Genomic DNA, 27685 nt, shown 5'->3' with positions numbered 1-27685 from the left:
GAACCACACAACACTATTTTTGCGTATCAACACACATTTAATATTTCACATAAGGTATTAAATTATACATGAACAACAAAATTTCCCAGCTCTCTGAAAGAGAGGTGGTATGAATTTAAGAAGACAAAATGTATGTCATCCAGTAAGTAACACACCAATCTCCTGGATATGTACTTGCAAGTACAAGAATTCCTTGATAATGGAACAAAAGAACTGCCATAAAAAGAATGCTATCCCACCCACGTTTGCTTTCTAGGAAACAATACATTCACATGACATTTAACAGTATGATTCAATATGTATTTCAATATACTGCAGGTTTATCATTGCATTATGGGGGGGGGGGGGTCATATCGTGAACAGGATTTTTAGTATACCCAGGACTGGTCAACTAGGCTGTTCTTTATCTGACCACTTTCTCACAAATACTTCAACCTTCTTACCATCCACTCTTCTGCAAAAAAGATTCTCCAGGTCTCATTACAACAAATATGACAACCTCACAATTCACATCAAAGCCATTCATTTGATTCTCAGTGTTTTTATGTTTCAGGTATTGTTCCCTGGTTCCTAGTAAATAAGAGTGCATACTTAATGTTAACTTCTGACTAAGATCTAACTTGAGCTCTGCAAAAAGACAGTCCCTTCAAGCACCACTTTAGTTTGGACATAGCATGTGACTTGGACAATACAGATTGCATTCTAGGAAATATTGCAAGATTAATGCTGTTAACTTTGCACTTTGAGATGAGTCTACCAATAAGTCATGTGAATTCAGTTTCATCAAAAATCATACAAGGACAAACACCGTATACGTCATGTATTTAGCAGGGTTTCTACTTTCGCGAGTCAAATGCTATTTGCGAATTTTAAAACAGATGAAATATGAATTCTGATCTCGACATGAATGCAATGTGCACTTGCACATTTCTCCGTTCATTGCAGTACTCCGCGATCACGGATTTAAACACTCACAAAATTGTTCCGATCTGTGAGAAATTAGGCTCGCTAAATATATGACTTATACAGTAGTTAATAACTTTAGCTCGTATGCACAAGAGCAAAGAACTTTCACCAATCTCATACATTTCACAAGCACATTTACAGACTCCACGAATGGAATAAATGTTGCAAGCCCCTACAGTAACATGAATCTACAAATTAAATAGACTAATCCATATTTACAATTTATCTTACAGCATTAAATTTCCAAATTAGATTGCACCATCTCAAGCAGAGCTCACCAGCAGGCATCACCAGTAAATACAGACCGATAATTCCACTGGCTGTCATGGCAATCACACAAGTGTTCATTCGTGTTACAGAACAATATGGACCATTCTGAACACAACATCACTTCATCATTCAATTCCAGCCACTTTCATCAGCAAATTGATGATATCCATCTACTATAACTACGATAAACTGACTTAAAGTGGAACTTTGTAAAGTCATATTTGTTTGATTTTTTTGCCTTAATTATGTGTTTTAACCCGTTGAGGACGAGTCCCAAGTACACTCACGCAGGTGTCTTTGGGAAGTGTGTGTTGTAGCAAAATCAAACCATCCTCAACGGATTAAGCATAAATTGTTTATAAAAGTAAATTGAAGTTTTAAGGCTTATTCTCATTTTACGGACATGTTATGCACAAAGGACATGAATTCATAACAGGGAAGTTTCATACACAGCCATAAACCTCTGCTACAATCATCAATCCCTGAAATGGTATCACCTGACCATGCCCCTCTCAACATCATCGAATGGCCTGCTGCTGTCCTTTTGTACATCGTATGTGCACGTGCTTGCATCAGTGTGTGTGTGTGTGTGTCTGTGCACAATGTGTGCATGGGGGGGGGGGGGTAAATACCATATATGTATTTATCTGCCTGATTCATATTATTCATGTCTGTAAATCAGCCAACTCACAAATTCAATTTTTATAAATGCATGATCAATTGTTTCATAAACTCATGCAATTAGAGTGAAGTTATTGACTCCTTTAATGTATAAAAGCTGACATTGCTAGAAACCTTCCAGGTGCTTCAAGATTAAAGTCACAATAAAAGCTGTTATTTTCGTGACGGTTTAATCTCTGCCAATTTCGCAAATCGCTGTTGGGCCGCGAATTTAATAACACACGAAAATATCGCCACCCGATCTTGGTTGCATAAAGTGGAAGTGTGAATGGACATAGGCATTACTGCACTTATGATAGTTTCTGTTTCAATCATGAAAACAACATCTTGCGAAAATGTACAAGACCTCATTCACAAAAATATCTGTACACACAAAAAAACCCAGCTTTTACAGTATCAGGAACGACCCTTCGAGATCAACAAGCAGTCATCAACCATTTGTGTTATCTCGAGACACGTCCGTATGGACATCAAAGAGCACTCACCTATACATCTGTAACTTACGTTTTATACCTCCACAATATGCACGCAATAAATATGACCACTTGGCACACATTTCCACTCTGCCTTGGCAGACATCTAAGCCAACATAATGTTTGAGATTTCAGGGTTGAAATTTCACTTCCATACAGGCCCCCTTTGACATTGCACCCAGTTATGGGACATTTCAGACAAAACATGACACTCAATATTTTGACAATTGGCACTCTATGCCTATCACCTATAATACAGACACTGTAAAAAAATTACATAGCCCCTCATATATTTAAGGAAGATCATTACCATTGAGTCAGCCCATATCTAAAATCTGATTACCTAGTATGTTCTACTAGTGTCACTAATTTTTCTTCAGGTGAAATGGAAAATGGCAATTTCTTTTTGTAGTTTGTGTCATCCGCTGCAGAATTTCCGCATATGTTCAAGATGTTACTATCTTCTATGCTGAATAGGATGAGACTTGTTTCATTTGTGTGCAAGGCTTTTTTTCTTTTTTTTTGGCAATGAATAAACATGCATTGTGAATACACCCATTCCCCAAACTGAGCTAGCTGTGCAGTGACATGACTTCTGTACTGTCACGATGCCAAATGTTGTTTCTGTTGCTCACAGAATAGCATTCCCATAGCTGTGTGATGGCAATCTGTCCACAGACACCACATTGGTCACAGAATTGCTTTATTTTACAGAAACAGAAATTTAAAAAAAAAAAAAAAAATGTCAAATTGCTCACACAGTATGTAACATGCATTAAAGAAGTAACATGAATTTGAATTATTCTTTTTTTTATCAGGCATACACTCTCTTTTCATTTTCATTTTTTCCCCCTTGCTTCCAGTGTATCTCAAACGTTGACACAACATTTGTTACTGTGACAAATGCTCCGGTCTCATTTTCTCCAAGGACTTGGGGTTAGGGTTAGGGTTGTAATATGGTTTTAGGTTCAGTTTGATGTGAGGTTTAGGATTAGGGTTAGGATTATGTTTGAGGGTAGAATTTGTGCTTGGCTTATCGTGCAAATATTTCATGGGAGCAATTGTCACAGGAGCAAAATGTCATGGAACTGTCTCAAACTAGTCTACTTAATCCAGACTTTCATGAGGCATTCATGCTGATACCATGGGGGCAAGTGTTGGAATGAATAAGAGACATTGACAGTGGGAGGCCATCATCAGCTCATTTCATCTCATCATCCAGAGACCAGGGAGGTAGGAAGTACGACGGAGGAAGCGGTGTGCAGTGGGTGGAGTCAAAGTCAGTCATGTACTTTGTCGTCTGGTGACAGAAAAAAACACATTTAGACGGAAATCATAGAATAAACCAGTGGAAAAAACGAATATCTCATCAACCAACTTGAATCATTCTGCTCCTTTTTGTTATTCCAAGTCCCGATTCCTATCTCACTTTTGCACTCCCACTCTGTTTTTTTTCTCTCTCTCTCACCCTCTCCCTCTGTTATTGTTGTTGTTGTTTGGATAAAGCTCTGCCTAGTGGGTAATTTGCTCCAGGAAAAAAAGAAAAAAAAAAATTGGATGTAAAATATATATATATGTAAAATACATATTACATGCACACACAAAGCACATACACATATAGGTGTACAAATTTCATCTCCCTCTTCCCTTTTCACCATGAGACGACCTCTTTTTAAGAGCTGTTTCTGCAAACCCTTGCACCAAACATCAGTAATCCCACAGAGTTTCGTGTAAATATGTACAGACTCATTACATGACTTGAGTGATGCCAGCCAATACACCTGACATACAATACAGCGCACACTTTGACACACTTGTAAACATCAAGTGGCGAACATTTTCAGTCGCGTGAACAGTGCAATGGACAAAATACCAGCAGAGAGGAGACTCATTCATAATCATAATCATCACATTGGATGGCCTCATTTCACAGGAATGCTGCAAGATGAGGAATAAGACTCACCAAGAAGAGTGTCAACTGCACCTTCTTGGCATGAGGTAGGTCTTCACCTGTTGAAGGAAGGCAAAAGAAAAATAAATTAGTTTGTCTCTCAAGCTTGCAATGACTCTTGAGATGGATTCCACTGCAGCCGCACCTTCAAGGCATCGTTTGAATAATATTTTCAATTTAAAACATCTCAGCTTCGGAGTCCCACCATTTGATTTTTCCTGCAGAGAGCAGTTCTAGAATCAACCATTCAGGAAACAGTTTACTAGGATGGTGACATTTGTTCATTGATATCTTGGTGGTTAAAACATAATCACAAAGAGAGAAGTAATCAATTTCCCTCGGGGAAGTTATCACATACACAACCAGAAAATTATGGAGCTGTTTGATTTGCTACCTGTGATATCAATATTTCTCATTGAACATTGTAGATGCAACTGGACCCCATGGAGTACCAGCTAGTGCAATTGAATATACATGTAGGCTATCCAGCTGTCTTCTCAGATGGAAAATGAAACCAACCCAAACCAAACCAAACTTGGATCCTACACTGTACATGTACTTCCCTGTATATAAACTGCATGGCTTACCAGTATGCAAAACTGACCTAAAAATTGTTTTGGGGACAACAATACCCTTTAGACTATCTAGCAGACTTAAATAAAAATGTAACCCATCATCGTAATATTCTTCCTTGCTATGATAAAAAGGAACTCCTAATTTAAAAAAAAAGAAGTCCTTGAATATTGTTCTCTGAAAATAGTCACTAAATCTGTTGCAAACATTTCCAAGAAAACTGAGAAAAACATAAATTTTCTGAATAACAAAATAAAGTGGATCCATACTATATGCATTATCTACACTGTGAGAAGTCCACTTCTCAGAACACAAGGAACACATTATCCCTGCAATGGCTAAATCTACGCTTCTCAATCTTTGTTAACATGACGCTAACTTGGCCCATCTGTGTTACTGCATTTTTGGCTTACATTGCAGCCCAACTGCGAGAGCTTCACAGCCAACTGGGGGGCCACAGCCCACTGCTTACGAAGCACTGATCTTAACGATAGCAACAATGAAGACCATTCACTCACCAATAAGCATGGGGAATTTAGTGGAGTGCTTGTCGGCATACTCCTTCAGCGTTCGTAGACAGGCGGAATCCTCAACCTCAAATGCAGAGTACATGGACACTAAACAAAACAATATTCCAAAATAATATGCAGTTAATAGCTTTGGAAACAATCCACAAAAAGATACCAGTATATAAGGTGCAAAATTTCTGCAACTTGTCAAATTGGTAGGTCAGCCCTACAACTTTTAGATGTTTTTCTGGTTCAAATTCATCATCTCCAATTCTCACATTCAAGCTAAACTACATGGCATAACAATCAGAAATCACAATAACATAAAGTGGCATGAAATGCAGATTAATAAAGAACTTGTTTGCGCATGGGGTTCATCATGTTTAATGAAAGCAGTACATTCAAAAGCCAAGGGATAGCCATACATTGGCCACACTACCAGTCTCTATGTGCTACACACAAGTGGAAAATGCATCACAGCAAGAAATAGATTTATACTGTACATACCAAAATCAAAGATTACATGTGTTATATCATAGACTGGTATTTTCAAGCTTTGCTCTGTCAAAGAATTGCGTATGCCCGCTTCAACAAATGAGATGAAATATATCACCATTTCATTGTTATGTCTCTAAACTCTCAAGTGAATCTACTCACACATGTTGAGATGGTCTGATATTCCAAGAAATTGTCTAAGGATCTGAGTCACCTCTTCTGTCAAGAGATTGGGATACCTGCAGGAATGTTGGGCAAAGCAAGTAGAAACAGTGCAAAACATTGGTGAACCATGAAAAGCACAAGAGAGGACAGGTATAACCTTCACCGCTCTGATTAATATTCTCTTGCTTTCATAAAAGTATTATGTTGTAAATTACTTACAATAGTATAGGGAGGCATTGAGAGAAGAAGAATTGTATCTTTACTATTATCATCAGTATTACTACCATTATTATTACTATCATCATGTTTAGTGGAAGTAGTAGTAGTAGTAGTAGAATTATAGTTCTAGTGGTAATAGCAGCAGTGTAGTATAAATGGTTGTAGTAGCAGTAGTTGTAGATGTAGTAGTAGTAGTAGTAGTAGTAGTAGTAGTAGTAGTAGTAGTAGTAGTAGTAGTAGTAGTAGTAGTAGTAGTAGTAGTAGTAGTAGTAGTAGTAGTAGTAGTAGCAGCAGTAGCAGCAGCAGTAGCAGTAGTAGTAGCAGTGTAGTTACTGTAGAGTAGTAGTAGAAGTAGTGGTGGTGGTGGTGGCAAAATCAGGACACGAAATGGAGACTAACCTTGACTGAAGGATTTTGATGAGAAGGTCATTGCCTCTGTTACAAGGAACTTCGGGGATTTCCCTGTAGGTAGACAGCATTGTGAGGTAACAAAGAGGGGTCACATGATTGTAGAGCTCGGCTGAATGCATTATCTCATATATTGACAGTTTCTAAGGCTAAGAAGGTTCATCAACGTCTGTCAGCTGTCTTGGTATTCAGCTCACACATTGTACACACAAAAACAGGCACAAATGATAGTAGCCCATATCAGCAGCCAAATTATCTACCTATATCTTTCTACATTTCAAGTGGTCAATACATCTATCCATCCGTATATCTATCTTTCTATCAATTGTTTTCTTTCATCTATTAATTGTTCTCATTCATTTATCTACCGTGATCCACAAGAGCATGTAACACAGCCATAATGTGCATAAAAGAAATACACATGGTTTTAGTATCATACTAATGTCCCGACAACAAAAAGCGAACACAATTTGGAGAATGTTGCTACACATGAAGAGATATTGAGATAATCAAAGGGTGTGAGAAAGCCTCATAAAGAGCAGAGCTTGATGAGAATACGCTATATTGCATCCTTCTGTACACTGCTGTTAAATATTACAAATCAACGATAAGGCAAACAGAACCTATAAGTGTTCTACAGGTTATCTTTCCACTTAATCAGCTATAATGTTTGTTTGTTTGTTTTTTACCTTCAATAATGAAATCAAAACGAAAGTCCTATGCAGAATTGAGGAAGAACTATATGAAAAGCCTTGAAACAGACAATGAACGGCAGAAGGAAAAACCTAAAGCAGATCACTGGGGTGACTTACGATGTTGTGATGATCTCATCCTTGGTTCGCCGTATAATCCTGAGTGGACCTGTGTAACTGAAGAAAACAACGAACCCAAGTCTGCCTGTAAAGATATTCTAAGCTGAAGTAGTACACTTCCCAACCCCATTTGGGTGATGTTGTTTTTGTAACTGGGTACGGCTTATGTAAAAACAAAGATCTAACACAGAAACAAAGAGAAGAAAATACTTGTTTTGAAAAAAATAAAAAATAAACTAGAAATGTCGCTTTGGCGACTGGTATGCCTCCGCCATAATGCATGATTTTCCCAATAGGTCTAGATAGTACATGTGGACAATGTGTGATTACATTTTCACAAAATTGGCAAAATATTGAAATGACAAGTTTGTCACAAATGTTTTGAATGTTCACCTTCCTTGACCTAGGTTTAATTGGATGAATAGGAGAGCATGTATCTAGGGATTTAAGGACTTTAACTCGACTTTGACCCATTCATACATTTAGGCATTGAGTAATTTTCAAGTTACAGGTGTGAAGAAAAAGTGCAATTTCTGAATTGAATAGTGAATTGTTACCATTTTCATCTGGCCCTTGACCCTAAAATTAATAAGATAATCACTTTCAGGTAGAACATGCATAATATGTACTATGTTTCAAGATAACTTGAGCCACTTCCGAGATATGGAGGAAAAAGTTAGTTCAGCACTTTTACTTGATCTTTGACCTTTTGACCTTTGAGGCAAAAAAAGAAGAAAAAAAAAACTTTCCAGAGAATTTCTATTAGGTTACACATGTATGCATACACCAAGTGTAAAAAAAAAATAACCCTGCTGGCATTGCATGATAGGAGGGAAATAGTAAACTTTTGAAGTGTTGCACTTGACCTTTGACCCCTGACCTTTGACCCCATGAACCCTACATTCTCTAGATAATCACTTCCAGTCAGTATATGTATATACTATATTCCATGAAGATACCTTGAACAATTTTCCAAGGTATGGAGAAAAAAAAGAAGTTTTAATATTTTTACTTGACCTTTTGACCTTTGACCTCATGACCCAAACTTTCACCAGAGAATCTTAATTGGGTAATACATGTATACACTAAGTTTCAAGAAAATATCTTCAGGCATTCAATGGATATGGTGGAAATAGTGAAATTTTATGTATTTGACCCTGACCTTTTGACCTTTGACCTTTGACCTCATGACCCAAACTTTCATCAGAGAATCTTAATTGGGTAATACATGTATACACTAAGTTTCAAGAAAATATCTTCAGGCATTCAATAGATATGGTGGAAATAGTGAAATTTCATGTATTTGACCATGACCTTTTGACCTTTGACCTTGAGCATGTGCACCCAAAAGTTGATAGGCACAACTTCACTTCCTAATACACATACATGCCAAGTTTCATTAGGATACCTCAACAGGTTTTGATAGTTACCTTGTCCACAAAATTCATTACGGACGGACGGAAGGACGGACGGACGGACGGACGGACGGACGGACGGAAGGACGGACGGACGGACAACCCGAAAACATAATGCCTCCGGCACCACTTCGTGGCGGATGCATAAAAAAAAAGAGGTAAAAAGGCTTAAATGGCAGTAGTCTAGTACATAAACATGAGTATTTCTTTAGTAAGAGATGGAGGGTGTAACATCCCAAAGAAGGCAAAATTTGAAATAAATCTGAAGACTCCAGTACATTGGTGGTGTGACTATGTCAAGGTAAAGGCCTTAACATGTCTTGTAGATTGTTACAAATACAAAAGTATTTTTGTTTACTCTCTCCCTCTCTTTTTTTTTCTCACTCTCTTCTCTCTCTTTCCATAAGTCATAGTATACACTCTTGGCATGCCTCTAAAATTTCCGAACCACCTGCTTTGATTTGATATGTTCAATATCCACACCTTACGTCTACATTCAGACTGATTCATATACTTTCAAAGTAGCTAGCATATGAATCTAAAACATAAGAGTCATGCGGAGTCAACTTACTTGCATAAATTTTCAGCTATCTTCATGTTCATGTATGTCCTCAATGTTGAGCTGACAAAGTTTGCTGCAAGAATATGACCACAAAAAAAAAAAAAAAATCATAATAGCACATTTTGAAATCACATTGAACTGATATGGCGTCATTCATTGTAATCTACAGAGCTATCCATTGTAACAGATGACAACACCCATCAAAGATACAATGTAGCATTCAATTTCCTGGTCATATTCCCTTGACAAATTGGTCTTCTTCGTCTTGGAGGAAACATAAAACAAGTTCATTGGGAGCAAAAGAAAGTTAAAGGGATGTTCTGATTATTGATGGCCTAAAAGGTCAAGCACTTTGATCAAAAGTTTTAAGGATGTGTATTCCTGTTGTATTTTATGTTATTAAATGCCCTTCTAAAAAATGTTCGGTGATCAAATGTAACTGGCTTAGCTTGCAAAACATGGCCAAAGATTTTCAAGCTTATTATGAATCTGCAGTTCCTTTGGGTACCATGTGATACAATATTCATGACAGTAAGGCTGCCAACCACTGCAGATCTACAAAGCATTTTAATGTGCAGTAAGAAAGGCAAATCTCACACATTGGCAAAAAAAAAAAAAAATCTATGAAATATGTACGAACATTGAAATATCAGAAAAAAAAACATTTTTCATTTACAACAAAACATGTTTTCTATTTTTTTTATTATAAAAAAAAAAAAACCCTTCATATCACAAAATCAAATTAGTTTGCAGCTCCGTGGAACTTCATATAATTCAGTAAAAGAAGCAAGTTTTGTTTTAGCTTGTTTTGAGATGATTCTTTTTGCTTTAATTTCACTTACCCATGCTGTCTGGCATCTTGGCTATGGCTAGTGGAACGAGGTCATCAAAAGTAGCATCTACAGTCTTCACAAGAGAAAGAAGACAAAAATTCCATCAATACAGTGAGTACTCTAGAAATAATAACTCCATGAATCAATGAGATATAAAATCATGACAGGCCAAATAAGGTCTGATAAGAGAAGCTAACAGATTGCTATGGTAATACACCACAAGTTATACATACAATGTAGTATGTCTACACAGACACAATACTATGCAATGGTTGATAACGAGCTACAGTGAAAACTTCTGGGCAGCCCCAGCATTTGTCATGTTCAAGAGGAAAAAGGTGAGAGACAACCGAATTTAACCAGATTTGCAATGAAGGAGGACCTCATCAACAGCTCTACGTGGCATCACCTGGCACATGACATCCCCTTCCATGACTGATTGATTATGGTGCAGGGAAAGCCTTTGTTATCATGCACTTGCACCCCATGAGGCAATGACAACACTAATGTTCATGTCAATACAGTAAAAAAAAAAAATTGCTGTTTTTAACCTTGCAGAGTAAAACTAACTTGTCTTTACTTGCAGTCATTCTTTCTATGACCCTACTGATTACATAGGAATGTTTGAATTTGGAATACACATTTTTTTTTTTCTTTTTTTCTTTTTTGAGGGGTGGTTGAGGGGAGGGGTAAAAGGAAAGAGAAGAGAGGGAAATAACATCGTTTTCAATACATTCAGCATATTTACACATTACCAACACCTTTGCTGAAATAGTCTTTTAAATATTTTTATCACCCAAGCATTGCCAAGGAAAAAAGCATTCATCAAATGAGATAATAAAATGTTTCCTCATGTTTCATTTACAAGTATAGCTGGAATTCTGATGAAGTCTTCTAACAAAATTTGCATATCACTGGCTCTGGGCCCTGTTTTATGAAGAGTTAAAATTGATTATATAGTTGATTTCAACTGTAAGTCTATGGCAGCCCGTGTGGTAAGGAAATTAAAATCAATTTTATCTTTTGATAAAACGGGGCCCAGATCTATCCTGCCTCCAACGATCTGAATGTGCTCACCACAGACGACAAGTCTGGGTAGTTCATCGCTGCCCACGATGCGGCAAAGCCCCCTATGGACCAGGCAAAGAGGCTGATGTCATCGTAAGAGAATCCCAGCTCCTCCACTGCGTACTGCATCACCACGGCGATGGCATTGCCCTCACTGTGTGGATAGGGGGCTCCCTTCAAAAATTTAAAGGAAGACTGTCTGTGTTATTGTACATCATGAATCCTAATACTCACTCTAATTAAAAGCGTCATGAGAAGTTTTCAAGTGCAATTACTGGCAAAGACATTCACAAGCTACTTTAACCCTAAAAGGGCCGGGGGGGGGGGGGGAATCCGCCCCCCCCCCTCGACGTTTCGCGCTATAATTCTGTTACGCAAGAAGGCCTCGTCGCGAGGCTTCTTGACTTTGTTTGTTCAAGTCTCACGCAACTTTTGAGACCAAATTTGCGACGTCCGCGCGTACTTTTGCGAAGCCACGCCCATTTTTGTAACGGAATGTCGCCCCAAAACGGGCACAATTTTGTGATTTTGTGTACATTTCCTATGGAAAACAGTGCTCTGTCGTGAAAGTCATAAAAACCTGATTATTTTTACAATTAATCACTTTCATTGATTAGTTTTGTGCTAATTATGGTAGAAAAGTGGTCAGTGACAATTTCCAAAGAAAAAACAAAGAAAAAACAAAAGTTGAAAAACAAAGAAATACATAAGAAATTCTGAAAACAATAAAATACATAAGAATTGAAATGAATTTTGGAAGTTTTTGTGATGTACAATCGTTGAATATGCTGCAACAGATTTACAGACCAAAAATTAGACTCTCAATGCTTTTAATTAGGCTAAAATATGATCTTGAGCTTAATTTGCATAATTAATTAATTAAAATAGAAATTGATTGTTTCAAAAAATCTTATGACACAATCTTGTAGATTATAACGCAGGTCTCACGAATGCAAAATTTCATCGCGATCGCGCCACCGATGGCCGAGATCTCGGGGGGGGGGGGGGGGGCGGAATCCATCCCCCCCCCCCCCCGGCCTGAGCATAGCCAAAAAAGCCCGGCCCCTTTAGGGTTAAAGCCACTGTTTACCACTGGGAGCATTGATTTCAAAAATGTTTCGAATCATCACATTTGATGCATATGTATAGTTCAGTTGTATCACAGAACATCCTATCATATAAAAATTTGGCAATAAAGCTGCAAAGAAGATACATGTATCACTGATTTTCTCAATAAACCATAACTGTAGATGGTTTATTCTAGAAACGATTTTAATAAAACTACTGTTCCCATTATTTATATTCAACAATACATCAACCCTGCTACTAGTACCACGTAACCTAGTACAACCTGCCACGTGGTCCCACTGCCTTGTGGTTATCTTCGGGAGAAGAAAAGGCTAAGGAGTAAACCCTACAGAAATCCGGAGTGGAGTCCCTAAGGCGGTCGAGCAACGTATTGCGTTACCTTCCGGCAACTCCTGCAGCTGTGCTGGTGCCAAATTGTATTGGTTCATCCTTTCCTTTGGACTACATCAGCAACGCCGAGAGGGGGAACTTGACGTATGGGCAGCACAAGTTCTCCACTTCACATCAGCCCAGGCTCGTAGCACTCTGGAGAAGACACTCCAGCGACGTCTTAAGACGTCGACACCATGTAAGAAGGAGAAGTTAAGAAGTGAAAATGAAGACTCCAACTCTTCGGCTAGCAACCTGGAACGTTCGAACCATGTGCCCTGGTTTTAATAACGACATCGAACAGATTAATGATGCCCGAAAGACTGCGGTTATCGACAAGGAACTATCAAGACTAAATGTTGACATTGCCTGTCTGCAGGAGACCCGTCTGGCAGACAGTGGTTCTATCAAGGAAGCCAATTACACCTTCTTTTGGAAGGGTCTGTCACAGGACGACCCAAGACAGCACGGGGTGGGCTTCGCAGTGAAGAACTCTCTGGTTTCCACCATTGAACCACCAACTGGCGGGACAGAGAGAATACTCACTCTGCGTTTGTCTACAACAGTGGGCTTCATCAACATCTTCAGCATTTATGCACCGACACTCTGCTCCACCTCAGAGACTAAAGACCAGTTCTATGAAGAATTGGATGAGATGATATCCAGGATCCCCAGCACTGAAGGACTTTATCTTCTAGGAGATTTTAATGCTAGAGTGGGAGCTGACTACAACACCTGGTCTTCCTGCCTCGGCCACCAAGGCACGGGAAAGATGAATGAAAATGGACAGCGGCTGCTGGAGCTGTGCTGCCATCATGGTCTGTGTGTGACAAACACCTACTTCAAAGGTAAAGAACGCCACAAAGTCTCCTGGAGACATCCACGGTCTCAACACTGGCACCAACTTGATCTTGTCATCACCAAGCGTACAGACCTTAGCAGTGTTCTCCACACACGGAGCTATCACAGCGCAGACTGCGACTCAGATCACTCCCTCGTCAGTAGCAAAGTGAGATTGATGACAAAGAAAATACATCGAACCAAAACCAAAGGTCTCCCACGCATCAACACCTGCTGCATCAACGACCTCGAGAGATGTCGACGATTTCATGACACGTTCAGTGAGAAAATGATCACTTCAATTCCAAATGACAATGATATTGATAGTAAATGGTGCCACCTTAGGGATACTATCTACTCCTCAGCCTTCTCTGTGTTCGGGAAGAAGGAACGTCGGAGCGAAGATTGGTACGAAACTCACTGGGATGTGATGCAATCAGATGTTGAAGCCAAGAGGAAAGCCCTGCTGGCCTACAAGCAGAACCCCATCTCTAGCACACACGATGTCCTAAGAACTGCTCGCAACAAGGTTCAACAGACTGCGCGCCGCTGTGCTAATGACTACTGGTTGAACCTGTGCCGCAGGATTCAGACAGCTGCAGTCAGCGGAAATACCAGGGACATGTACGACAGCATTAAAGCTGCAATCGGTCCCACCGCCATCAAGACTGCACCACTGAAGACAAAGACTGGAGAAGCCATCACAGATCAATGTAAGCAGCTTGAACGCTGGGTAGAACATTACCTGGAACTTTATGCAGCCCAAAATAAGGTAACAGATGCTGCCTTGGACACCTTACCTAGCCTTTCAATCATGGAGGAGCTGGATGCCCTGCCTACAAAAGAAGAACTCAGCAAAGCCATTGACCGTCTATCCTGCGGGAAGGCTCCTGGAAATGATGGTATCCCACCAGAAGTTCTAAAGAGCGGCAAGCCAGTACTACTGCAACATCTCCATGAGCTCTTGTGTCTTTGCTGGGAAAAAGGCCACGTACCCCAAGATATGCGTGATGCCAGTATCATCACTGTCTACAAGAACAGGGGAGACCGCAGTGACTGCAACAACTATAGAGGCATCTCTCTCCTAAGTGTTGTGGGAAAAGTCTTCGCACGTGTAGTTCTGGCACGCCTGCAGAGTCTTGCCTCCCGGGTGTATCCAGAGTCACAGTGCGGCTTCAGGGCAGGCCGATCTACAGTAGACATGATCTTCTCACTACGCCAGCTGCAGGAGAAGTGCCGTGAGCAGCAAAAGCCGCTGTACATTGCCTTCATAGACCTGACGAAAGCCTTTGACCTGGTCAGCCGAAGTGGACTCTTTAGTCTCCTGCAGAGGATTGGATGCCCCCCGAGACTGCTCCAAATTATCATTTCCTTTCACGAGAACATGCAAAGTAGAGTCTGCTACAACGGGAGAACTTCTGATGCCTTCCCTGTGAACAGCGGTGTGAAGCAAGGCTGTGTCCTCGCACCGACACTTTTCGGAATCTTCTTCTCCATGCTCCTTCAGTACGCCTTTGTTGACTGCACAGAGGGAATCTACATCCGTACCAGAGCGGATGGGAAGCTATTCAACATCGCCCGACTGCATGCCAGAACCAAAGTTAGAGAGGTTCTTATCCAAGAAATGCTGTTCGCTGACGACGCTGCTCTGGTATCGCACACAGAAGCGGGATTGCAGAGGCTTGTTGATTGTCTGTCCCATGCCTGTAACGAATTTGGACTAACCATCAGCCTGAAAAAGACTAAGATCTTGACCCAAGGCACTGACTCTCCTCCAGACATCTCCATTAATGTCACACATCTGGAAGAAGTGGACTCTTTCACCTACCTTGGTTCAGCAATCTCCAGTTCCCTCTCCCTTGACAATGAGATAAGCAATAGGATAGGGAAAGCTACTGCAGTCATGGCCAAACTGAACAGGCGCGTATGGAACAACAGTCAGCTGACCAAGAACACCAAGCTCTGCGTTTACCAAGCCCTGCGTCCTCAGCACCCTGCTATACGGCTCTGAGTCCTGGGCAACATATGCTAGCCAGGAGAAGAGGCTCAACACCTTTCACCTCCGTTGCCTCAGACGACTCCTGCACATAAAATGGCAGGATAGGGTGACAAATGCAGAGGTCCTCCAGTGTGCCGGCATTCCCAGCATGTTTTCACTCCTCAGCCAGAGACGCCTGAAGTGGTTGGGTCATGTGCGTCGAATGGAACCAGGTCGCATCCCGAAGGACATGCTGTATGGAGAGCTAAGCAAGGGGTCTCGTCCCATGAGAAGGCCGCATCTCCGCTTCAAAGATGTGTGCAAACGTGACATGAAGACGATGGACATCAACACCAACACATGGGAAGGTGTAGCTGAGGATCGTCCGCTATGGAGAGGCACCGTCAGGGAGGGCGTTCAGAGAGCTGAAGCTGTAAGGCATGTACAGCAGACCGACAGGAGAGCTAAGAGAAAGGCACGGGCAGTCTTAGTATTGGCCCCAACAGACTTCATCTGCTGCAAGTGCTCTAAGGATTGCCATTCAAGAGTGGGGCTTTACAGCCACTCAAGGCAGTGCAAACTTCTTGCCTAGCTAGTGCTACGCCATCGTTTCTCGAGACGAATGGATGCCAACCAACATAATGTTGGTTGTTTCTATCTCTAACTCACATTTTAGAGCTATTTTGAAGCACTAAAGCTGGGTTCCTTATCATCTGCAACTGGTAAATAGTACCTGTAACATATTTGATTTGGGTGAAACATTGACTAACTTCATGAAATTAATCCTTCTCTCTGTCTTTTTTTCCCTTCCTTTCTTTCTTTGTTTGTTTGTTTCTTTCTTTCTTTCTTTTTGTCTCTGGTTCACTGCATGAAACCTTACCATTCAGAGAAATCAAATTTAAAAAAATAAAAATGCAATTCCATTATCAAAGACTAACAAAATACCTCTTCCTTTTTGTGGCAATTACAAGTACCTCTGTCAAATTGTCCATTCTTGCATGATGTGCTTATTTTCACCTGAAACAATTTGCTTCATATAAGATTAAATCAATTCAAATAAAATAAGCTGGAAAACTTACTGTGCTTCCCCCAAAGCCAGGATGGTTCCATCCAAGGACCGAGTAGCCAGCTAGGGTGGAAAACAAGTTTAAAATTACGACATCACATCAATAAAATCTAATGCAAAACGTGAAAACCATTATTGTTCAAATAGTTCTGAACATCTTTCTTCACACAATAATAAAGTACTTATTAAAAAAAAAAAAAAAAAAAAGTGTTTCAACATTACATATGGGGGAAGAAAAATAATGTTTCTCAACTGCATCAGCAACACATAACCACATTTTATGCCTATTGCCATCAATGAATGGGTGTGCGGTATTTTGTCATGAACATAACCACATTTAAATACAGTATCTGCTGGCAGAAAGTACTTATTTCAACATAGCAGTCTACAAAGTCTATTGATGAATATAATATACAAAAATAAAATACAAATAAAATAAAATAAGTGGGGAGAATTGATTGTAAAATTTGGAATGCAAAACATACAGTAGACTTCACTGAGAGGACTTCATTTATTTTTTATTGATTCTAAATTGTTTAAAATTTGGGTTATCAAACTATGCCTTCCCACCAAGACTCCATTTGAATTCAGTTAGCATTGCGTGAAACAAACCTGTCATATCCATGTCCCTTAATTTTATGATCCTTCACTGCAAACTGTACTGAAATTTCAAATAAAACACTACGAAGAGATGCATCAAACAAACCCGCTCCTTGAGACATGCATGACCCTGTCAATGTGGGTGTGTCTGAGAATTTCTACAAAATATTGCAAATGCATATATATGAACACGCTCAAGAAGGGCTCATCATATCTCACCTTTGAGTGGTGTTTCCATGCATCCAATCTCATAGAAACCAGCATTGCCCTCACTTGTGATTACCTAAAGAGGCAAAAGTAACAATAAGATGGAAGCTGTGAAAAAACAAACAAACAAACAAACAAAAACAGCAGCAGCTACACAAACACACAAGAAAGCTACCGAACTGACAAACATTTGGTAATGTCCCTTTCCGAGGCCTCATCCAGGGTATAACCCTCCCTGTGCTTTTTGTTTGCTGACTGGCATGGCTCTAGGACAATCACCCCCTGGACAATTACCCCAGACCTTCCCCTTCCCGAAACCCTAATCCTAAACCTATTTCTAACCCTAACCCCATTGGGATTGTCCTTGATACAGACTGGAATAGATGTCTGGAAACTAATTGTCAGTGAATAGAGATTACTTAATCCCCCTAATCCTATTGTGTCAACTTGGGCTCCTGTCAGACTGAGGTGCATTGTTACACCTGAGTGGACCCACTAACTTTACAGCTAGGTCAAGTTTGGATGGATTACTCAATGCTGATGAAAGGGCTTTGGCAAACTATTAACTCGTTGAGGACGGTTTGATTTTGATCCAGCACGCATTTCCCATGTAGACACCTGCCCGAGTATACTCGGGACTCGTCCTCAACGGGTTAAGCCAAGTGCCTTGGCACATAAAGGGTTCCACACAAGCCCTTATTCACACTTATACTTCCTGTGCTAATTGGGTTTTTGCCCAGGCCACATTCAATTTGATAATCTTCCATCACTAGCGATGCTAGGAGACCTGGGGGTGTTTCATAAAGCTGTTCTTAAAGTGACGAACGACTTTAGAACGACTGATGATCAGTTCTTGTGCTGAATTATTGAAATTTTGATAAGTAGAGCACATCAGAACTGATTACCGGTCATTCTGAAGTTGTTCGTAACTTTAACCCTATTCTAACTGGGCTATTTGAGACCAAGTTTTTACTGAGGGGGGGTCAATTTGACCCCCCCTTCAGATCTCGGCCACTGATCGTACGATCGCCGCGAAATTTTGCCTGAAGATAGAGCTGGATGTCAACTACAAGATAACATGGTCATACAATAGAAAAATATTGCCTTTCTATTTTTAATAAATTAATTATGCAAATTTGTGCATGAAATCATATTTTCACCTATAACTCCATTAAAAAGACTGGAGGATTGCTAAATTTTTGTGTCAGAATTCCTCAAGACACATCAAACAATTTTCTTGTAAAAAATTAGCACAATCGAAATCAATTTCTTTTGTTTTTTATTGTTTTGTTAATTTCTTATGTATTTTATTGTTTTTTCGACCTTTTGTTTTCTATTGTTTTTTTGCCAAAATCTGTTGCAGGCACTTTTTCAGGCTTATCTACACTAGAATTGATTAATTTCAATGGTTAAAAGTTGAAATAATCTAATTTATATCAATTTAACCAAAAAACACAATTTGCATTGGATTTGCACACAATATCATGAATTTGAGCTGTTTTTTGGTTGACATGCATATGCAAAACATTACGTAACTTCAAAATGGTGTACCCGGACGTCGCAAATTTGGTCTCAAAATATGCGGGAGACTTCAATGAAAAAAGTCGTGAAACGACGCGGCAAAATCTTTGCGCGTTGCGAAATCGTGGCGCGAAACGTCGAGGGGGGGGTCAATTTGACCCCCCCCCCCAGTTAGAATAGGGTTAAAGAAAAGCTTTATGAAACACTCCTCTGGGATAACTGACAGTTTTATAGTAGACTCCAGCAGAAAAATTCTCCAGAGTTACCTTAAACAACAGAATCGGCCATATGCCTTCACTGTACAAAAACAACTGCCAGAGATCAAGAGGAAACTTACCAGCTTCTGCCCGTTGGGGTAGTCGGACCTGAGCCGGCGGTCCACGAACATGGTGTCGATGCTGTTACCATCCCTGGTCCGCAGCTTGGCCCTGATGCCGTGGTCCTTCTCGATCAGTTTGGTCCTCCCAAGAAGGAGTTGGGCCCCTAGCAGGAAACAAGGAGTCCACTATGTTCAGGATTCCTCAGTAAGCTTTTCATACTCGTATATGGATTCACATTATCCAGCACACTGCTCCGACAGTCCCTTCATAGTCATTTAAAATTCCCTAAATTATCTATACATTGTATTTCTCTCTCATGTGCACGTTCATCTACTGGTTCTTGTTTTTGAGCATTCCATATGTACATGTAGCAAGCTTTTCAAAAGGGTAGGCCTATGGATAAACATTAGGTTTGTTTTAAAGCAGATAAGTTCCTAGTCCTTGTTAATGTTGTTTTGTGTGGGTTTTTTTTTTTTTGAGGGAAGAAAAACCCTTTTCTAATTCGGCAAAGGCGTAAAGTGATTGATGGTTAACATAGATGGTGTAAATGTCACTACAGCACACCACATCCTTTCAAACATTTTTTCTTGAAGAGGCACTAAAAATGACAGTCACTGCCTCTCCATTTTTTTTTTTCATACAAAATTCAGCATTTTATCCTTCACCTTCAGTTGAACTCATACCTTTATTTTGAATGCCAAGATCCCTAATATTTCACATCTCTTTAACAACACAATCAAAACAACAATAATCAATTCAAATATTTATCTATTAAATCATGGGCCACACAGACTTTCATAACTAAAGCAAAACTGATTTAATAACAAATTCCCCTTCATTGATGTAAATAAGTATTGATTATTCAGTGTTTTAGTCAGCAGATGTGCTGAAAAATTAATGGGCATACATACTCGGGCTGGACTCGTACAAACAATTTCCTAGTTGCTTAACAAGTGCAGTATCCACTACACTACCAAGCTTTCACTCGACAATCAGTGCTGGTTCTTATCTTTTGTAGCAGTGAGTACTGTGTATCTATCAATAAAAAAAGATAAAGTTATTCAATCCTAAACACAACAAACCTCAATTGTGAAAACCCAAGCACTCACATACTGCAGCATTGAGAAGTGATGTTCTCCCAGGGTACACCATGCGGGAACCAAAGGTGTGGATGGCAAGGTAGCTGAGGAGTTGGCATGGCAACCCACCAAGCCAGCTGGTGATCCCTCTTCCTCTTTGGGAGACCGCCGTGGATTGATTCTTCCACAGGGGTTGGCTGGAACTAGTGATTTTGAAGAATGAGACAATGATAAATGCATTATACTCTAACTTGAAGACTTACTGTGGAGTTCCCTACCACAAAACTTCTTCTTATGCATTATTATGCACACAGTCAAGAGATGCACACAGTCAAGAGGTTCATCATTGAACTATAACCTATCTTGGTGGGATGGACAGGTGATTTACAACACAGTTGGAAAACGAATACGCTATTAAACCAGCATCTTTACTACTGCTTCCCTGTTGAATCAATACTGTATGCACCACATATTTCGCAGTTTTTCATATCCATGGATTTCATCAGTCAGGTGCTATTCACAAATATCAATTTAGTAACTCTGATCCTGTCATGAATGTGAAATGCAAACGTACATAATGTTAGCTTGCAGAACAGTACATGAACAAGGTGCATGGTTATACAGTTTTTAAGTCTTGGTGCAACTACAGCGTAATTGGATGCACACACTTCCCTGTCACATTTGTGCCATTCAGCTCCGTCATGTTAAAATCAAAGAAAGAATAAGAGTGATTGCTATAGTCTTACCTTGTACTCCACTCATAATCTACTGGCCATGCACTGAAGTCAAAGTCATATAGCTGAAGCATTTTCTGTGCAAATAAAAATGAAACAAAAACATATTGTCCATAGAATACACCAAAGAGATGAGAAACATTCTAACGTCAAACAAACAACCATGCTTGGGAGATAACTGGCCTGTATGAGACCGATGAAACTAGAAATTTTTGCTACCAAACGGCCATCAAAATAATTTCCAATGCAACCAATTTTATTGGGGGAAATGGACAGGAACATAGAGGGCACTATTCAACTGAGATATTGGGATATCAATGAAGTTGCCCGTACCACCCCACCCCTACCCCCAAAAAGAGGGGCACAAAAAGAATAAGTCTTGGTGAATTAAAAAAAAAAAGAAAGATACATACCCTGAATATCCACATTCTTTCTACTCTTATAAAGGAATCAATCTTAAATATATAATAAATTTAATGAGTGCAGAAATATTAGGACACATCGGTGAAACAGACAGTCAGGCAATCTGTTTAAAAGTTGTGTATTCCTAAAATTTTGGATAAATCAATTTGTCATCACTGTTGGATAAGGTTACCTGTACAACAAAATGTTACAGTAATAGTGTGAACATGCAGAGGTGCACATGAGTTGTGTCACATTCAACAAACACTTTTAAGGCTAAGAAAGCTTTGAATCATGCTTTAAGAGACAATAACTTACCCTCTTCTCTGATTCGCTGTTTTGTGTGACCTCATCAAGAAGATTGATAAAGGCAACATACTCTGGATTGTTCATTCTGCCTAGTCCCCTGATGTAGTACGCCCCAAATAGAGTGAGCAGCACCATGCCACCAAGCTTCCCGAGGCCTAGGGCACCCTCTTGTGTGAAGTATCCTGTTAAGGTGAAGAGGAAAAATGAGATGCAGAACTCAATCCTTACTACACTTGAAATACAGGAGATATTGTATACATGACATTGTTGTTTTTGTTTTTTTGTTTGTTTCATTTTTGGGGGTGGTGTCAGTCATCTCAAAAAAAAAATAAAAATAGAAATGTCGCTACGGCGACTGGTATGCCTCCGCCATAATGCATGATTCTCCTAATACATGGTAATAGGTTTATAATACATGTGGACAATGTGTGATGACAGTTTCTCATAATTGGCAAAATATTAAAATGACATGTTTGTCACAAGTGTGTTGAATGTTCACCTTCCTTGACGTAGGTTTAATTGGATGAATGGAAGAGCGTGTATCTGGAGATTTTCTAAACTTTTACTCAACTTTGACACTTTTATAAGTTTATGCATTGAGTAATTTTCAAGGTATGGAGAAAAGTGCAATTTCTGTATTGAATAGTAAATTGTTGCCATTTTCACCTGGCCTTTGACCCTTGACCTTTGACCCTAAAATTTATAAGAGAATCACTGTCAGGGAGAACATGCATAAATATGCACTAAGTTTCAAGACAACTTGAGCCACTTCCGAGATATGGAGAAAGAAGTAAAGTTCAGCACTTTTACTTGATCTTTGACCTTTTGACCTTTGAGGCATTTAAAAAAAAAAAAAAACTTCCCAGAGAATCTCTATTGGGTAGTTACATGTATACACCAAGTTAAAAAAAAAAATCCTGCAGGCATTGCATAAATATGAGGGAAAAAAGTAAAATTTTGAAGAGTTGACCTTGACCTTTGACCCCATGACCCTAAAATTTCCTAGATAATCACTGCCAGTCAGTTCATGCATACACGTATATACTATGTTCCATGAAGATACCTTGAACCATTACCAATATATGGAGAAAAAAGTTAAATTTTAACATTTTCACTTGACCTTTGACCTCATGACCCAAAACTTTCACCAGAGAATCTTAATTGGGTATATGTACACACTAAGTTTCAAGAAAATATCTTCAGGCATTGCATAGATATGGGGGGAAATAGTGAAATTTTGAGCATTTGACCGTGACCTTTTGACCTTTGACCTTGAGCATGTGCACTCAAAAGTTGATAGGCATAACTTCACCCCCTCATACACATACATGCCAAGTTTCATACCTCAAAAAGTTTTTTAGTTACGCTGTCCTCAAAATTGATTACGGACGGACGGACGGAAGGACGGCCAACCCGAAAACATAGTGCCTCCGGCACCACTTCATTGTGGAGGCATAAAAACACACAACTTATAACTATGGCAGAACTACTATATAACTGGTAGACAACATACAGAACTTTAACTTTTATCTATAACAATGTACACGTATAAACCACTGATGGGGCTACCCTGGGCAAAGAACACTGAATAAATAAGTAAGTAAATAAATAAATTTATAAATAAATAAATAAATAATCAAACAAATACATAAATACATACAGACAGACATATGTACATATACATAAATCAATCAGTCAAGCAATCAATCAATCAATCAATCATCTCTGAACCCTTCCAACTCTTTCTTTTTTTTTCTAATGGTGCATACATTTTGTACTTAATGACAAATGACTTTCCTTCTAGTATGAGTTGCAATACCCTTGGGTAACATACTGTAAGACCAATTTCATTATGTACTTAACAAAATGAAAAGTATCAGAACTTATGAAATGAAATATGTGTAAGAATGAGATGACATAATCACAGTCAACATCAATAAGTTTTGCCATAAAAACAAGGATAAGTAGAAATTACGCGGTGCGTAATATATGTCCCCGCCGGAAGTAGCATTTTGTAGCAAAATGTGCAATATAGGTAAAAAATCAAGGTCAAAGGTCAAAGAAGTCAAAGGTCAAAATTCTGTGTAAAAGTTTTGAAGCCCTCACCTAGTGCCATCACATAAAGCAAACGGAATCGAAATCGGGTTAGAAATGGCGAAGGAGTAGCATTTTGTAGCAAATTGTACAATATAGGTCAAAAATCAAGGTCAAAGGTCAAAGAAGGCAAAGGTCAAAATTCTGTGTAGGAGTTTTGAAGCCCTCACCTAGTGCCATCACATAAAGCAAACGGAATCGAAATCGGGTTAGAAATGGCGAAGGAGTAGCATGTTGTAGCAAAATGTACAATATAGGTCAAAAATCAAGGTCAAAGGTCAAAGAAGGCAAAGGTCAAAATTCTGTGTAGAAGTTTTGAAGCCCTCACCTAGTGCCATCACATAAAGCAAACTGAATCGAAATCGGGTTAGAAATGGCGAAGGAGTAGCATTTTGTAGCAAAATGTACAATATAGGTCAAAAATCAAGGTCAAAGGTCAAAGAAGTCAAAGGTCAAAATTCTGTGTAGAAGTTTTGAAGCCCTCACCTAGTGCCATCATATAAAGCAAACGGAATCAAAATCGGGTTAGAAATGGCGAAGGAGTAGCATTTTGTAGCAAAATGTACAATATAGGTCAAAGGTCAAGGTCAAAGGTCACGACTGAAATTCTGTGTAAAAGTTTTAAAGCTCCCATGTAGTGCTATCATATAAAGCAAACAGAATCAAAATTGGCTCATAAATGACAGAGAAGTAGCAAATTGAAGATTTTGATCACACACGGACGCACACACGGACGCACGGACGGACACACGGACGGACGCACGGACAGACGGACGGACGGACGGACACACGGACACACACACGTACGGAGCCCGTTTCATAGTCCCCTGCTCGAACTCGTTCGGCGGGGACAAAAACATTGATACCGATATACATTCTTTTCTTCATTAAGCAATGCAACTGGATTGAAACAGAATGGCAGACGCTGAGAAGAGCTCATACCAAACATCTTTCTCTACCTAGCTCACTGGCATAGACACATACAGATAATACTGGGTATCAGTCCAAAGATACAGTATTCATCGCATAATCGGGACAGGTTGGGAGTAGCAAACACGGCCCCTTTAAGCGGGGTGCCCGATTTCGCGATGAGCACTCACCATACACTAACGGCATACGACATGTACATTATGTAGTGCACATACACACACACACACACACACACACACACACATATGCATACTGACGTACTGTACATGTACATGAATACACAACCACGCTACCCCTCGGCGCGACCCTCTAGCTGTCCCTGCATTCTCGCAATGATGTAGAGTAATCGCAACCGGGTTCTTCTTCTGTCACCTCTCTTCGAACACAAAATATGTGGATTAACATTCTTGGACACGTAGGGCGTTCTGTATAAATACATATCCACAACCATGGGACATGATTACCCAGAACTGATGTGGGAACGTCAATGAAAAGTCCTTCAATCATTCAATCATCACGGCTTGATTGTTTACTTGCCGCGATCACTGCACTGTACATGTGTTGTAGCGATCTAGCTCGCCATATATACACATGTACAGAAAAGCGAAGGCGGGCAGCGAGCTGAAATGTACGTGTACTGGATGGACGGAGGTCAAAACACACCAGTCCGAAGCTTGCTTTGTAAGTTTGATGTAAACGACAACTGATAGGGAATCTTTGAAATATTGTGGTATTTTGGTAGATTTTTTGTGTAAAATATCAACAAAATCAAAGATCGCTTGAAGAAAAATTGTCCCGTTTATCAGAGGTCCCCGCCCGATTATCCAGTGAAAATAACGTGCATTGGAAATGTTTCTGGGAAGCGTATGTCATTTAAGCGAGGTTCCCGATTATCAGATGCCCGATTATGCGATGAATACTGTATTGCAATCAGAAGGCTTGTACAGCAACCCATAGAGGAATATATTAGACAGTTAGAATAAGCTGCAGATGCAAAGCTAAATACCTTGATTACTGTTATTTGTAAGCTTGTCACACTCACCTCTTCTGTACAGGAACGTTAATATGAGAGGAGATGTGTAATAGCCGAATGACCAGCAAAATGAGATCTGAAGAAAAGACATAATATTGACTGGTTGATACAAACAGTGTAAAACTGTAACAATGTAATAATTTAAGACACATAATATCGGGCACAATCAGTGTGATAAAGTATCTAACATCTATTTGTATAAGTATTAGTATAGCTAGTGATTCCTTCATCCCAAAGAAAGACATCGGTTCCAATATATCACTGAGAAATGTCAACATTTGAAATGGAAACCTCATCCCATGTTGACTTGAGAAAAAAATAATAATCACAGAAACAAGAACAAATGCAAGGATGTATACATTTCACTTTAGAAAGAATATTTCACAAGTATCATTCCCCCCCCCCCCACAATACAGTGATATTCATCATTCATAATTGCACGTGTACAAATGAACAGGCAATAAACTTATTTTTGTGATTTACAAATTTGCACTATAGGTAAGTTTAAAAAGCCATTTATATTCCATTATACCTTCGATGTGATTATAGAGCGGTGATGGCTTTACAATTATGATATTCAAGGGGGAGGGGTCATACAAAAGTAGGCACTAAATTGGAGACCAATATAGACTCTAAGATTGTTGCATTTTTATGTACAAACCTCAAGGAGAGCTGTGAGGTGATGACATTACCTCATCCAATTGCATGTGGTTGCTATTAATAATATACAATTTTGTACCTGCTCATTCTACATCTGATTTCATTTCTTTTGTAAATTTAATTTTACTCTTTTTAAATGAAGGTAAAAAAAGAATATTTCAACGAGTGCCTTTTTACTTCAGTGTAAATAAATGAAAATTTGTTATGTCATGGAAAAATGGTAAAGAAGACATTGTTAATTCTAGATAGTAGGCCTAGATGATGTTTATTTGGCATGTTATTTTATATTGGGATATTTAGAACTTCATGTGAGATGATGAAACAATCAATTGCAATCCCCAATGGGGGAATGCATATAATTATAGGGCTAACGTTAGCAAATAGCATGTATCAGTTAATGTACTCACCAGTTTGATAATGTTATCACTGTGTTTTTCAAGTGCATTTGGCTGATAGTCATGACCCTGTGAAGGAAAGAGATCTCAGTATTGATCATACAATCAAGTTTGACACAAAACATAGAACCTCTATAAAGTGATCTAACGAGTAACATTGTTACCATCGACCTTTTTTTTTTTTACCTTGAAATGAACACGAATGCCTTAACCAGTGTTAAATTAACACAGATCTAGCAAAGAACAATCGTTACTTGTATTTTACTGACATGAGGTTAAGAAAAGCACTCCACGGTATTGAACGAATGCATACCAACTAGTAATCATTTCAACAAATCAATCTAATATCTATTGAGCCTTGTAGTAAGTGGAGGTCTTTCAATTTAAAACTGCTTTAAGCGTTTCCCAACATGCAATCCAGTATCTGGGACAACACACTAATCCCCATTCATCCCAACGGCAACGCACGGACGTCCATCACAATCAAGTCGCAGGGCCATCGGAAATGTCAAAAATCAAACATGTGTAGCCTATATTTGAGGGGAGAAAACCAAGTTCACCTACCCTGATTGTTTCATGAGCGTGTACTCGGTACAACCTAGGGCCAAGTACACAGCGAACAAGAGAAGTCATGGTGACCAAACTCGGAAGGGCTTTCT

General features: G+C 39.3%; 1 protein-coding gene across 1 annotated transcript; it reads right to left on the bottom strand.

The window, feature by feature from the left end:
• Window positions 1–41: 41 nt before the first annotated feature.
• On the bottom strand, window positions 42–27685 carry LOC140240759 (phosphatidylserine lipase ABHD16A-like). Its single transcript, XM_072320530.1, has 18 exons — window positions 27591–27685; window positions 27039–27095; window positions 25981–26047; window positions 21924–22096; window positions 21216–21280; window positions 20500–20672; window positions 19408–19553; window positions 17562–17625; window positions 16756–16805; window positions 11410–11574; window positions 10342–10405; window positions 9509–9572; window positions 7523–7579; window positions 6702–6764; window positions 6081–6157; window positions 5433–5531; window positions 4354–4400; window positions 42–3690 (listed from the first exon to the last, which is right to left on the bottom strand). The coding sequence occupies exons 1-18, from the start codon at window positions 27657–27659 to the stop codon at window positions 3592–3594; spliced, it is 1599 nt and encodes a 532-aa protein (XP_072176631.1). The 5' UTR covers window positions 27660–27685; the 3' UTR covers window positions 42–3591.

The sequence above is a fragment of the Diadema setosum genome, chromosome 17 (genome assembly GCF_964275005.1).
Source record: "Diadema setosum chromosome 17, eeDiaSeto1, whole genome shotgun sequence".
Classification (NCBI taxonomy): domain Eukaryota; kingdom Metazoa; phylum Echinodermata; class Echinoidea; order Diadematoida; family Diadematidae; genus Diadema; species Diadema setosum.
The sequence above is the reverse complement of the archived record's forward strand: the minus strand, read 5'-3'. Positions and strand labels throughout refer to the sequence as shown.